The sequence below is a fragment of the Apium graveolens genome, chromosome 10 (genome assembly GCF_009905375.1).
Source record: "Apium graveolens cultivar Ventura chromosome 10, ASM990537v1, whole genome shotgun sequence".
In the NCBI taxonomy this organism is placed as follows: Eukaryota; Viridiplantae; Streptophyta; class Magnoliopsida; order Apiales; family Apiaceae; genus Apium; species Apium graveolens.
In genome coordinates this window covers 201,304,521-201,318,821 of record NC_133656.1, presented here as the reverse complement: position 1 = coordinate 201,318,821, position 14,301 = coordinate 201,304,521, and the positions used below count along the sequence as shown (strand labels likewise).

The 14,301-nt window shown below is 36.4% G+C and overlaps 2 protein-coding genes across 2 annotated transcripts; both read left to right on the top strand.

Moving 5' to 3' along the window:
* The first annotated feature begins 3,895 nt into the window (after positions 1 to 3,895).
* On the top strand, positions 3,896 to 7,273 carry LOC141691640 (uncharacterized). Its single transcript, XM_074496406.1, has 5 exons — positions 3,896 to 4,403; positions 4,485 to 5,221; positions 5,815 to 6,468; positions 6,668 to 6,770; positions 6,867 to 7,273. Exons 1-5 carry the CDS (start codon positions 3,896 to 3,898, stop codon positions 7,271 to 7,273), a joined length of 2,409 nt encoding a protein of 802 aa, XP_074352507.1.
* Positions 7,274 to 12,000: 4,727 nt separating this feature from the next.
* LOC141691639 (secreted RxLR effector protein 161-like) lies at positions 12,001 to 12,600 on the top strand. Its single transcript, XM_074496405.1, has one exon. The coding sequence runs from the start codon at positions 12,001 to 12,003 to the stop codon at positions 12,598 to 12,600; it is 600 nt and encodes a 199-aa protein (XP_074352506.1).
* Positions 12,601 to 14,301: the final 1,701 nt, after the last annotated feature.

The following is a 14,301-nucleotide window of genomic DNA, read 5'->3' as shown; positions in this document are numbered from 1 at the left end:
ACTAATTATAACCTATAAATCCATTAAAGTGGGAAGGAATTTTGTGGCATACGTTTGTCATGTATAATGAATGTGGAAAGGTGAGAAGGGAATAATCCAGGGTGTTGTGATGAGGTATGAGTTGATGAAAGGTGGTGGAGAATGCAAAGCTAGGCTATAGCTGTGAGGTTTAGTGTCATGAAGAAGAATCATGTGGTTTCATGTGCATATCAGAGTTTGAGAACATGCCCAAAGCAGCAACCCAAGCTACTTGGCAGTCCCACATTCTTTGACACCTCAATTCTTCCTAAAAACAATTTGGATGCAAAACAACAAAATGAGTTGTAGGTTCCACTTTAGGCTTTGTCCATATGCATAAATACTATTCTCAAAAAGAAGCAGTCCGTCGACCATTTTTGTTAATCATCTTTCCGCTATAATTTTCATGGATCGGGAAAGAAATCTTCAAGATTAAATTAAACATGTATAGACAATGCAAATCCTAGAAGGCATAATTAAGCGCAAATAGATGATGCCCCTAAATTCACGAAAATTGAAAGTGTTAAATTTATTCGTTGAAAAATTATAACGGACAGATGATAATAAGAATAGTTTGTCGGGGCCAGGCTCTTCTCAAAATGTCTTCAAGTACCTACTTACGTTTACCTATAAAAACCCCTCTAGAGAAACCAATGAGTGATAGTAGTCCTTGACAAACAAAGCTGGACAAGAATAGTCTAAATATATCAAGCAACACATCGAAGTGTTTGTTTGATATTATTGGGAGTTCTTGAAAGCTTTAATATTCAAACATGGGTATTTGTCCAAAACCTTTTCTGGTAACTCTTGACAGTTCTCTTAAAACAAAGAGAATTACAAGGAAACAAAGGGTGAAAAGAAGCAGAACAAGGGCTGGAGGTTTCGAAATGGAAAGGCGGAGAAATCATGAGGTGAAAAGAAAAGTGAGAACTTTGAAGAAACTTGTTCCAAACAGCAGCAACAGCAAAGGATTAGATGGGCTGTTTAGAGATACAGCTGATTATATATTGGCTTTGGAGATGAGGATTCAGTTCATGCAGGTTATGGTCAATGGATTACATGTTGAGTAAATTATTTCATTTGTAAATTTAATTAAACTGATGATAATCTATATCACAGATATTTCACCGATCTTTCAATCTCATTTTCTTTTTCTCAGTTTTCTTGTTATTTTATAAGTTTTGGGTTCTTGTTTTGATGTGGTTATAATATATGTGTACATACATTTCTGGTTCTCGAAGCTAGCTCTTTTATGTGCATTCGAGAAGATCATGCATAGTATATAACACATATAACAGATTATGGCCAGTTAATATCTACTGTTAGCTTTTATTTTTATGGTGTGAAGATTTTTTTATAGGAAAAGGAAGAGTATATATGTAGATTGAGTTCTTTTAAGAATAATTTGAACGTTAAGATGGGATGCTTTTGCTGGTGCAACTAGACTACATGTAAACTTTAAGTTTAATTTCATATCATTATAGTCTTTGATCCTATTCTTTATCTCAAGCTCAATTCAGTCATTGACAAAGTCGACCATTTACATCGACCGGATGTGTTAGTTAGACCACATTGGTGAGTATTAGTGCCTGTTTGGCACATCATTTGTAGCATGAAAACGTCCACTCATGTTGATGAACATATACTCTCAAATTTCATGAGCATCATTCAAGTACATAACACTTTGTCTAATTTCAGGAGAAACAGTGTTAAGCAGCCATGAAATTACAATATCATTATAACGAGTCCGGTAAGTAAACAGATTATCAGTACAAGCAAGCTTAGCACATGTTCCATCGACAAAACCTAACTTCAGTTTCGATGATAAAGCAATACTCATAGATCTAGACTGTTATAGCCAAAATTTGGTACGGAAGATATCCGGGTCAAATCCGGGTCAACATAATTCAATTTGGGCAAACACCAAGAGAACGGGTTTTCGCGGACAGCCAAGGGCGGACACCCCAGGCCGGACAGCCAAGGGCGGACGGCCAAGGACGGACGACCAAGGAAGATCGGCCAAGGAAATGAGTTTTCGTGGCTGGGTTGGCACGAGGCCAAACCCTTAGACGGGTTGGCACGAGTCAAAGCCCTTGGACAGGTTGGCGCGAGCCAAAGCCCTTATCTTTGGACAAGTTAGGGCGCGCCCTCTTAATAAGAGAAATCAAAGGATTGATGACCAGGGCGACGCCAAAAGACTCACTTGGGCGCGCCCTCGCTCCCAGTCTGGCACAGAACTTGACTTGAACATGCTGCTTGATGGACTGCTTGGACACTTGAGGAAGAACAATCAATGAACGCTTGGACAATAGAGAAGGCGTGCCCTCCCCTCAGGGAAGGAGGCGCGTCCTCATGATGTAAAGGACCTTTAATGTGCTCTGGAAAGAGCGTAGGGCGCGCCCTATGTGGGAAATGGTTTTGGACAGGTTCCAGACATGGCTGCTTGGACGGATTCCGTGAAAGGCTCAAGGAAGATGGAGTTATTTATGACTAACGTATTTGATGCAAGTACTCTATTGAAGAACTCCTTCCTATAGCACATCTACAGGAAAGGCGGTGTCCGTGGTCAGAGACTTCCAGGGGTATGCCTGGACTGAAGGCCTCCTCCTGTAGTCAATGGGTGTCCTCATTGGGGATGTGTGGTGAAATCTGGTGTGTGCTTTGGGAGCTCTATCTCTGTAGTCAACGGGTGTCCTCGTTGGGAGACTTTGGAGTATCCTGCACTTTGCACCCAAAAGCTTGGGATCACTTGTCCTGCAATCTGGTAGGGGCTCCCTATCGGGGGACAAGGATGCGTCCAACATTTGGGGTGAACCACGGCTATACCTGCGTCCGCAGACTAGAGAAACAGCTGGTAGCGGAGGGTTATCCTTGGCCAGGGAGATGCCTTATCCGTGAAGTCTCGAAGCCACGGACGAGCCTTGGGCCTTTGTGGTTGGGCCTCATCGGTGGACATTCCTAAAGCTAGTAGAAGACGGTTTCGAGTGGGTTTCCTACTGGGCCTCGGGACAAGAAATCTAAGCCCATTAGGTTTCTTGTTCCCCAAGAACTACGTGGGCTTGATTCCCTATAAATAGGGATACGTAGGCAAATTGTAAAGGGTCGGAAGCGAGAGCGCAAAGGAGCCACCACTAACCCTAAGCAATCTCAGCCCCCAATAATCACCACCACCAAACACTGTTCATCTTTTTCGACGAATACTGTTCATCGGATCCACCGACTACTGTTCACGTTTCTGACGAAGAACTGCCATCACAGATCTTGTTTCCGGCTACGAACCTCAAACTTTGTTGATACCAAATTCCTCCGTCAACATAAACCACTGATTGTAGTTGTGTTCGTTGAAAGTAACAGTGATTAAGATCATACCTGGATGATCATAAGAGTGAAGATAATACGGTGAATTAGAGTCAAGACCTGTAGTTGCGTTCAAGTACGAACGATTAGGTGTAGTAGTAGATGAACTCGCCATTAACGGAGATTGATAGCTTGAAGGTTGAATTAGATCAGCGGAAGTAATCAGTGTTGGTAACCTGACTCTGATACCATGTCACAAGGTATAAAACTCACAAAACTATAAGAATACAGTATTATGAAATGAAGAAGAAGGTCACCAACAATGATGTCTTACCGAAGAAGCCAACTCATATTAAGAGATAAGAGAGAGAGTTTATTATTTACAAGCCTGACCCTTAGATCTACACCTCTAATCTATATTTATACTAACTACAAATCACTACTAACTAGCTGAGCTGGCATAACTAACTAATTCCAATGATGTCACCCTGATGTTGGCATGATACTTTTCTGAGTTGTTCTATTTGAGAGAAACATTCCTACTAAATCAATCTTCAGTCTTCCTACAAATCAAGGAAATATGTCAGTCTCTTCCTACTTCACTAAGTTTCGCTCCTTAAATGATGAATTAGATGCTCTAACTGATGTGCCTCGATGTGATTGTAAAAAGTGCACTTGCTCTGTTAATGAGAAACTGGATAAATTCTATAAGAGCACAAAATTATCTCAGATCTTGATGGGATTAAGTGATCAGTATACTGCAATTAGAGGACATTTGTTGTTGATGAGTCCAGTTCCAAGTTTGAGTGCTGCTTATAGTATACTGATGCAAGAAGAAAGTCAAAGAGAATGTATCTCTGGTACTAGCAATTTCAATTCATCTGAGTTAATAGCTTTGGCAGTGAAGCAAAATGATGCTGGGAGGTTTTCTCAATTTCAGTCTAATTCTGGAAACAAGAGTACTTGTGTCTCTAAAGTAAAGACTAATGCAGATAGCAATCTGATTTGTGAAATCTGTAGTATGACTGGTCACAATAAGGATAAATGTTTTTGTGTGCACGGATATCCTGAATGGCATAAGCTCTATGGCAAGCCTAAGCCCAAACCAAAGGTTTAAAATAATAGGAACTCTGGTGTTAAGCACTCTCATGCTTACAATGTTATTTCAGATGCTGTTCATGAAGGGACTGATAAGAATAGTGAATCTGGAGCTTTCACTAATGCGCAATGTCAGCAACTAATGCACATGATACAGACAAGCCTTAAGGATCTCTCCTCTGCTGCAAGTCATACTGCTTCAAATCAAAATGCAAATCTTGGCCATCATCATCTAGCTGGTACTGCCCTTCATTTTGTCTGTCATACAAATTATAAACAATTGTTAAATGATTCTATGTGGATTATAGATTCAGGGGCTACAAACCATATAACCCCTCATTTACATCTAATGACTGATATCCAAACTATAAATTCCACTATTCATTTACCTAATGGTCAAACAACCACAGTCACACACATTGGCACTATTCGACTACATTCAAATATAACACTTACTGAAGTGCTTCATGTACCGAGCTTTAACTACAATCGGCTTTCTATTCCTAAACTCACAAATTCAAATTCTTGTGATATATCTTTTACTAAGAATACTTGTTATATTCAGGACCATATCTTGAAGAAGACCATAGAGATTGGTGAACTTCAAGACGGTCTCTACCTCCTAAATCAGCCAGCTCAATCCTCTACTTCAACTCACAAACTTGTGACAAATTGTTATTCTGCTTATTTAGTATTTTATAATCAAGCTAAGACACATGTAGTTGATTCTTCATTATGGCATGCCCGTTTGGGTCACCCATCTGTCTCTTCTATGAACTTGTTGCCTAAAGATATGTATCATATAACAGTGTGTATTTCAAAGATTGTGAAGTTTGCTCTCTGTCTAAACAAACTAGAATTCCGTTTCCAAATAGTATCTCTGTTAGTGCTGAAATGTTTAAAGTTATTCATGTGGACGTCTGGGGCCCATACAAGTATAAAACTCATGGAAATTGTAGCTATTTTTTGACTATATCTGAAGATAAATCCCGTGCTACATGGACTTATCTATTTGCAGATAAAGGTCAAGTTGCAAAATTACTTACAGACTTTATAGCTTATGTGTCAAAACAATTCAAGTATGATGTCAAACACATTCGTACTGATAATGGAACTAATTTCTTAGTTCAATTTTCCAAAGTCACCTTTCATCTCTTGGTATTATCCATAAAAAGAGTTGTGCATAAACTCCACAATAAAATGGTGTTGTGGAGCGCAAACACAGAACCTTTTAAACACTGCTAGAGCTCTAAGAACTCAAGCAGCTTTACCCATATCTTTCTGGGGGGATTGCATCCTCACTGCCACTTATTTGCTCAATAGAACACCTACTGAACTTCTAAAAGGGTGTCTCCATATCAGATTTTATTTGACAAACCTCTATCTTATGATCATTTGAAGGTGTTTGGAACTTTGTGTTTTGCTACAAATAATAGTCCACATAAAGATAAATTTGCTGACAGATCTACTAAATGCATATTCATTGGATACCCGTTTACTCAAAAGGCATACAAAATAATGAATTTGGAAACAAGACAAGTTTTTGTTTCGAGAGATGTACACTTCTGTGAACAGGTTTACCCTTTTAAATCTATCATTGTATCCTCTACTCCCCCTCATTTGTACCCAGAACAGACTACATATACAGATCCTTTTTCTGAGGATTTTAATTCGACAACCTTCAGCTCTCATCCTGTTGTAGAATATCAAAATAGAGATTCTTTGACTCAAACGTCATCATCAACTCAAGTAGCTCCTTCGGTTATCAGAGAAAGACCTGTTCAACACAAACAAATGCCAGCAAAATTTCAAGATTATGTCGGAGTACCAACAATTCTCAAGCCAACTACTAATGTAGTTCAACTTCAGATGTCAAATTTGTTTTCTTCTGACTATCATGCTTTTATGGCTAATATTACTCATGTTCCTGAACCAACTTCATACAAAATAGCTTGTCAACATTCAGTGTGGTGTGAAGCTATGGCCACTGAGCTGGCAGCTCTTGAAGCTAATGAAACTTGGAAAATAGTACCCTTACCTGCAGGAAAGAGAATGGTAAGTTGTAAATGGTTGTATAAGGTGAAATTCCATCAAGATGGTACTGTGGAACGCTATAAAGCAAGGTTAGTTGCTCGTGGCTTTACTCAAATAGAAGGCCTGGATTATTTTGTTACTTTTGCCCCGATGGAGAAAATGACTACGGTCAGAGTTTTTATTATCTTTGGAAGCAGTCAGCATTTGGTCTGTCACACAGATGGACGTGACTAATGCTTTTCTCTATGGTGAGTTGCAAGAGGAGGTGTATATGGCTATTCCTCAAGGGTACACACTTCCTTCTCAGTTTGCTCATTATTCTGGTAATGTTCCTCTTATTTATAGATTGATTAAGTCAATTTATGGTCTAAAACAATCTCCCAGAGAATAGTTCATAAAATTTAAGTCTGTTTTACTAGAGTATGGCTTTCATCAAGCTCATTCAGATCACAGTTTGTTTGTACTAGCTCATCCAACTAGTTTTCTTACTATTTTGGTGTACGTGGATGATATTTTAGTCGTGGGAAACAATCCTACTACTGTTGGCAGAATCAAGTCACACTTAGCCAACCATTTCAAGATTAAGGACTTAGGTCCCATTAAGTATTTCTTAGGGATTGAGGCTGCAAGATCAGAAAAAGGTATCTACTTGAATCAGAGGAAATATACTTTTGATATTATCAAAGATGTTGGTTTTGAACAAGCTCGTATTGCTACAGTTCCCATGGAACAGAATCACACTTTGTTAAGTGATAGTACTTCACCATTCCTGTATAATCCTGCTCCCTACAGACGTTTAGTTGGTCGATTGATATATTTAATGTAATAACCCCAAAAATTTTGGACTTTTTGTAACCCTTATGAATAGTGATTTTGCTGATTAAGGAAATTTTTCATGCCACACTATATAGGAGTACTGTTATAGAAATTCTAAGATCTTATTAGTACTTTATATGGGATATAAGTGTATGTAAAGATCGTTAGAATCCAAATTCGAACACTTTGATTTTTCCCGAAAATCCACCAGATACCGAAAGAATTGAGTATAAGGTAACATGATTAAAAGGATTTAAATTCAAGGATTTTAAGAGAGGATCATAAAAGGAATATAAAATATTGAGAAAGGTTTAGGAGAACCCAAGTAATAAGATCCCGGATATGATCCCTCGAACGATCACCGAGAACGAGAGTGAAGCGAACCGTAAAACAAATAAGCGACCAAGGATCAAGCTTATATAAGTAACCAAAGGATTAACCAAATAATTAGGCACTAATCAAAAAGATTAGAGGAGGATGACATCATCAAACCATAAGGGAAGGACATGTGGCAAAGGAATGATGCAAGCAATGACATGTGTGAGTGATGTCATCACTTTATCAAGATATTTGTTCAAAAATCTCCTCCACCAAGCATTTCTTTCTCATTTCCCAAGGAAAAACAAGCAAGCAAAAGCTCTCCCCCATTTCTTTCTTCTTCCATTCGGCCTTTTCAATAAATGAAGAAATAGATTTTCAAAACTCAAGTTCTAGACCATGGAAAATTACAAAGTTTGTTTCCTTGGATCCTATATTTCATAACTTAGTTATACCATGAGTTTAAGATCAAGATTCCATGGTTTGCTTAGCTAATCGACTCATCAAAGATGACGATGAATAGTAGTGAATAGTAACTTACTTTGATTTTCTTGATTTTCATGAAAGCTTAAGGTTGATTAAGCATAGATCAAGGTTCCTAGATGCTTGTTAGTGACTTCCCACTCTCCAAAGAAGGTATAAATTCTTGAACCCTTAGTTTTAAGTTTGATTTGTTTGGATGATAATGGTGATTAGATGAATGGGTTTAGTTTGATGTTGATGGATGTTGGATTTTTGTTGAATTGGTGATGATTTGGTATAGTTTAAACTTTGGAAATCGTTAGGTTATAGCCGTCGTAATGCCCGATTTTCTATAAACTGTTTTGTGATTAACTGTTGGACCCGAACACCCACTTCTATAAACTAACCACCCACTTCTATAAACTAACCACTTCCATTCTTAGATAGGTTATGTTTCAAGCTTCGTTTTGATATGTGGTTCGTTTGAATCCGATGTACGGTTTAGGAGAAACGACCGTTTTAAGTAACGGCGTTTCGCGACCGAACCATTACCCCTCGCCTTACTTTGAAACCTTGGTTAAGGCCCTTAAATGACTAATTGGAGTATGAAACATTTATGTAAAGTGGATTAGGCAGTTGATAGGGTACTCGCAAAAGAATCGCCTTAAAATTCTTAATGGTTAATTTATTAAAAATGGTGGAGTCGAGGGTACTCGAGCGACTTAAGTGAATCGTTAGGGTTCAATTGGTTAAAGTCTAGTTTCTTAAGCGACCGGGGTTTAATTCCGACTTATGTTGTTGTTCATAGGTTATCGGACCCACTCTAAGCTTAAGTCTATCCAGGAGCACTCAGGCAAGTTTTCTACCCGTTATACTGTTGTGGTGATGTAAATATATGTATATGCATTATCTTGTGATAAGTGCATGATTGTTATTAGCAAATCTTGCGATATATTGGAGCATGTGATATGGTATATATGCATGTCTGTTTCGTAATCTTGATATCTAATTGTTGATTCAATTGCTTATAAGTTGCATAATACCTATGCTAGAGATAAGCAGTAGTTGCGTATACCCTTAGTATAGGGGACCCAAAGGTGAACATTTTTCTAAACCGGGAGTCGATGTTCCCGAGTATAATATATATATATATATATATATTGATATAGTTTTCAAAACTATTAATCGAATAAGGTTTATTCGATAACTTTATTTTATTTAATGAATATTATTTTGAATATTCATTCGAGGACTTATGACTCCGCTTACTTTATTTAATGAATATTATTTTGAATATTCATTCGAGGACTTATGACTCGGTTTATTTTATTTAATGAATATTAATTTGAATATTTATTCGAGGACTTATGACTCGCTTTATTTTATTTAATGAATATTATTTTGAATATTCATTTGAGGACTTATGACTCCGCTTATTTATTAAATAATATTCTTTATTAAAGAATAATGTTTCAATAATCAAACTTATTTTCTATTATTCAAATAAAGATCATACTTTCGTATAAGTATATCTTTGGTTATTTAATATCCATTTCAAGTATGAGTATTAAAAATTTTACTTCAATTATTTTTATAAAGATTATTCTTTATGGGAATATTATTTAAATAATAATATTCAGATATTTTCTAATATATTGGGACTGATTTATTATATTAAATCAGCATTACTCCAAACATTCTTAAAAATATTTTCGAGTCTTCAAAATGATTTTAAAAGTTAGAGCGAATCCCAAAACTCGTTTTCAAATTTAAGCTCTTCCTTTCAAAGGGGACTTGAATACTCGCTCAAAAATCTAAGGGATCCGACTCTGTGGTGTATTTTATATTCGCAACATGGTTGCTGTTTTGAGAAAACAATTTGATTACTTGCCCAATGTTCGGGAAGTAAGTCCATCTGATTGAGTTGGCATAAGCGACAGGCCGGGGTACGGTCTATGAAGGTGTAAGAGGCTGGGTGACAGTCCATCCACGCATGAGTGGCCGGGTAACGATCTAGCGCGAGGTCCTAATGCGGCCAGGGTGATGACCGGCGAGGAATTCATCCATCTACAGTAGAAAAGGTTACTTATTGATATCTTTGCCTGATCAGCAAGATATCGAGTTTATGCCAAAATTCTTTTCTTTCCAAATTCATTGGATATTACAACTCTGTTCATACTTTACATGACAGAGGTTTTCAGGAAATGTGTGAGAGATAAATATGGATATATATATATATATATATATATATAGGGACTTAATGAAGTATCTCGTAACTTCATTTCATTCGATAATATTTCAAAGATTGAATCTATTCAAGTCTTATCTTGTAGTCTCATCTGTGTGATGAACTTTTGAAACTAATTATAACTTGAACGGTGGTAGTTCAAGTAGTATTCGGAAAAGATATAAGTATATGGGAGTATCTTGTAACTTCATCTTTTCAACTTATATCTAGTAAATGATTATCTTATGCATGAGAAAGATTTTCACAAAAACGTTGAGCTAAGGTTAGATATATGAGATCACCTTGCAACGATATTTTTATACAGTTATAAATTGGAACTCTGTGTATATTATGCATGGAAGAGGACTTCCAAGATTTTGAAAAGTATATATATACATACATACTGAATATTTTGCGACTTGGTCGCGTTAAGATATCAAACTTGGTTCATTTCTTTTTGACCAAGACTTTCATGAGTACTATGAGAATGCTCACATATTGTAAATCATTATACATATTATTTTGGTGGGCTTGTTGCTCACCCTTGCTTTCTTTTTTCATCACACAACAACAGATAGACAAGATGAACAGGATCAAGCTCCAAATTCGTGAGCGGTTAGGAAATGTTCCGCAGTTTTCTGTAGGCGTTGATGCCACTGTAGCTGAGGTAGGAACTACCAATAGGCTAGGTTTTCAACTTTTGATGTACCAGACTTATGTATATTTATGAATTGTAATAATGGCAAGGAATATGTAAATTATTCAGAAACCCTTTTTAAGGTGAAATGGTTTATAATTGTGGAATAAAATGACTTGTGTTATTTTTGGTATTCATCTCTGAGACTATAACTTGTGGTGTGTGTGAGTATATTGTGGGGTCACAGTACGCAGTAGTTGGTTGACTGTTAAGATTAAGTATTGATAAGGGAAATGGAACTCGTGACAACCTGGATCCCCGACCCCGGATTTGGGGGTGTTACATTTAACAGTCACTCACCCAGATTTATCTTACTCAGTTCACGTGTTATCTCAATTCTTAGCATCACCATGGCAATGTCACATGGATGCTGCTCTGAAAGTTGTAAAGTATCTCAAACATACTGTTGGCCAAGGGATTCTTTTGTCCTCTGATAGTTCTCTGAGTTTAACAGCCTATGATGATGTCGATTGGGGAGGCTGTCCAAATACTCGACAATCACTAACTGGCTATTGTATTACGTTGGGTAATTCTTTGCTTTCTTGGAAGTCGAAAAAGCAGCATACTGTGTCAAGATCTTATGCAGAAGCCGAATATCGAGCTCTGGATGATGTCTGCTGTAAGATTAATTGGTTGTTATCTTTTTTTCATGAGCTAGGAGTTCAAAATCTGAAACCTGTGACACTATTCTGTGATATCCGTTCAGCTTTGCATATAACAGCTAACCCCGTTTTTCATGAACGGACAAAACATATTGAAATAGATTGCCATCTAGTTCGGGAGAAGCTTCAAAAAGGAGTTATTCAGACAACTTATCTTCCGTCTAAAGAGCATCCTGCAGATTTACTCACTAAAGCCATTCCTTCATATGCAATGGAATTTTTAGTGTCCAAGCTTGGAGTGCTCAATCTTTTCTCACGTCCAAGCTTGAGGGGGGATGATGAACATATACTCTCAAATAGAATAGAGGAAATATACTTTTGATATTATCAAAGATGTTGGTTTTGAACAAGCTCGTATTGCTACAGTTCCCATGGAACAGAATCACACTTTGTTAAGTGATAGTACTTCACCATTCTTGTATAATCCTGCTCCCTACAGACGTTTAGTTGGTCGATTGATATATTTAACAATCACTCACCCAGATTTATCTTACTCGGTTCACGTGTTATCTCAATTCTTAGCATCACCACGGCAATGTCACATGGATGCTGTTCTGAAAGTTGTAAAGTATCTCAACCATACTGTTGGCCAAGGGATTCTTTTGTCCTCTGATAGTTCTCTGAGTTTAACAGCCTATGCTGATGTCGATTGGGGAGGCTGTCCAAATACTCGACAATCACTAACTGGCTATTGCATTACGTTGGGTAATTCTTTACTTTCTTGGAAGTCGAAAAAGCAGCATACTATGTCAAGATCTTCTGTAGAAGCCGAATATCGAGCTCTGGATGATGTCTGCTGTGAGATTAATTGGTTGTTGTCTTTTTTTCATGAGCTAGGAGTTCAAAATCTGAAACCCGTGACACTATTCTGTGATATCCGTTCAGCTTTGCATATAGCAGCTAACCCTTTTTTTCTTGAACGGACAAAATATATTGAAATAGATTGCCATCTAGTTCGGCAGAAGCTTTAAAAGGAGTTATTCAGACAACTTATCTTCCGTCTAAAGAGCAACCTGCAGATTTACTCACTAAAGCCATTCCTTCATATGCAATGGAATTTTTACTGTCCAAGCTTGGAGTGCTCAATCTTTTCTCACGTCCAAGCTTGAGGGGGGATGATGAACATATACTCTCAAATAGAACAACTCAGAAAAGTATCATGCCAACATCAGGGTGACATTACTGAAGTTAGTTAGTTATGACAGCTCAGCTAGTTAGTAGTGATTTGTAGTTAGTATAAATATAGATTAGAGGTGTAGATCTAAGGGTCAGGCTTGTAAATAATAAACTCTCTCTCTTATCTCTTAATATGAGTTAGCTTTTTCAGTAAGACACCATTGTTTGTGACCTTCTTCATTTCATAATACTGCATTCTTATAATTTTGTGAGCTTTATACCTTGTGACACATGTTTATAAATGGTGTTTAGGTGATTTAGCCAATGAAGAAAATAGCAACTTAAATGGCAAAAATCTGAAAGTCAGGGAGATGGTACTTTCTGATTTCATTTTACTCCAGATCATACATTTTTGGTTATACTTTCTATAATTTTATTAGACAATCTTTATTTGTTTTGATTAATTCTTTAGTCATATTTATTTGAAAATATTTAATTTGATTAATAATTACAAATTAAATATGAATACATGGAACATCAATTCAAAGAGTTTTTTTTTATTTTTATTTTGTGAAATTTGATATTATAAAATTTATTTTTTATAAAAACACGTTTTTTCAATTTTTTTAGAAAAACAATATTACAACTCAATATAATCAAATTCAATCTCAAATGTAACCAAATGTAAACTCGAATGCAACAAAAGGTAAGTTCTGTATCTTTCAAAAAATGAATAAAAGTCGTTGTTCATTTTTCCCATATTAAAATTTGCTTTTTTAATTTAATTTTAATTTTTTTTTCAATTTTTTTTTAATTTATAAGTTTTGATTTACCAAACACGTTATAAACTTATAAGTAACTTATACATAAAAATATTCAAATAATAATTTCATATTCCTTATATTACACTTTCCAAATTTAAGTTATAAATAAACCCGAGGTCACATTGGTGAGCACTCACAAGTCACAACTTTCTAATTGTTGGACTCAGGCTGCCAATGTTTGACCGATACGTCAGTTTAGTTAAACCTAACTGTTTGGTAAAATCGTAATTTTATGGTTCTTTTTTAAAAATTATTTTTGCTAGAAAAAAATAATACTCCTTTCATTTCATTTTAATAGTCCACTTATGAAAAATAAATTTTCTAAAATATTTGTCATATTTTCTTATCCATGTAAATTTATATAATTTCAATGTTGACTAAATTAAATAAGAAAGCTTTCTTATAAAATTTTAAAATAAGAAAGTTATTTCCTACCGCATTCAAGCTAAACGGTAGTAGGAAATGATTGGTAGGAAATGTCCATTTACATGGCTTCTGGTATAAAATCTATCATTTCTTAATCAAAATGTTATACCCAAAATTTGGCATTGGGTTGACTCGGGTCAAACGCGGACTAGTTACGGTCAAACTCGGTCTTGCGTTGTATAAGTTGAGGACGCGTCAAGGCATACAGGACGCACCCAACTTTGAGGGCGTGTTTTGTGGAGGATGACTTTATGATAAGAAAGTTTGAAGGTGCATGATTAGGGCAGAATGCGCCCAGGGATGGTA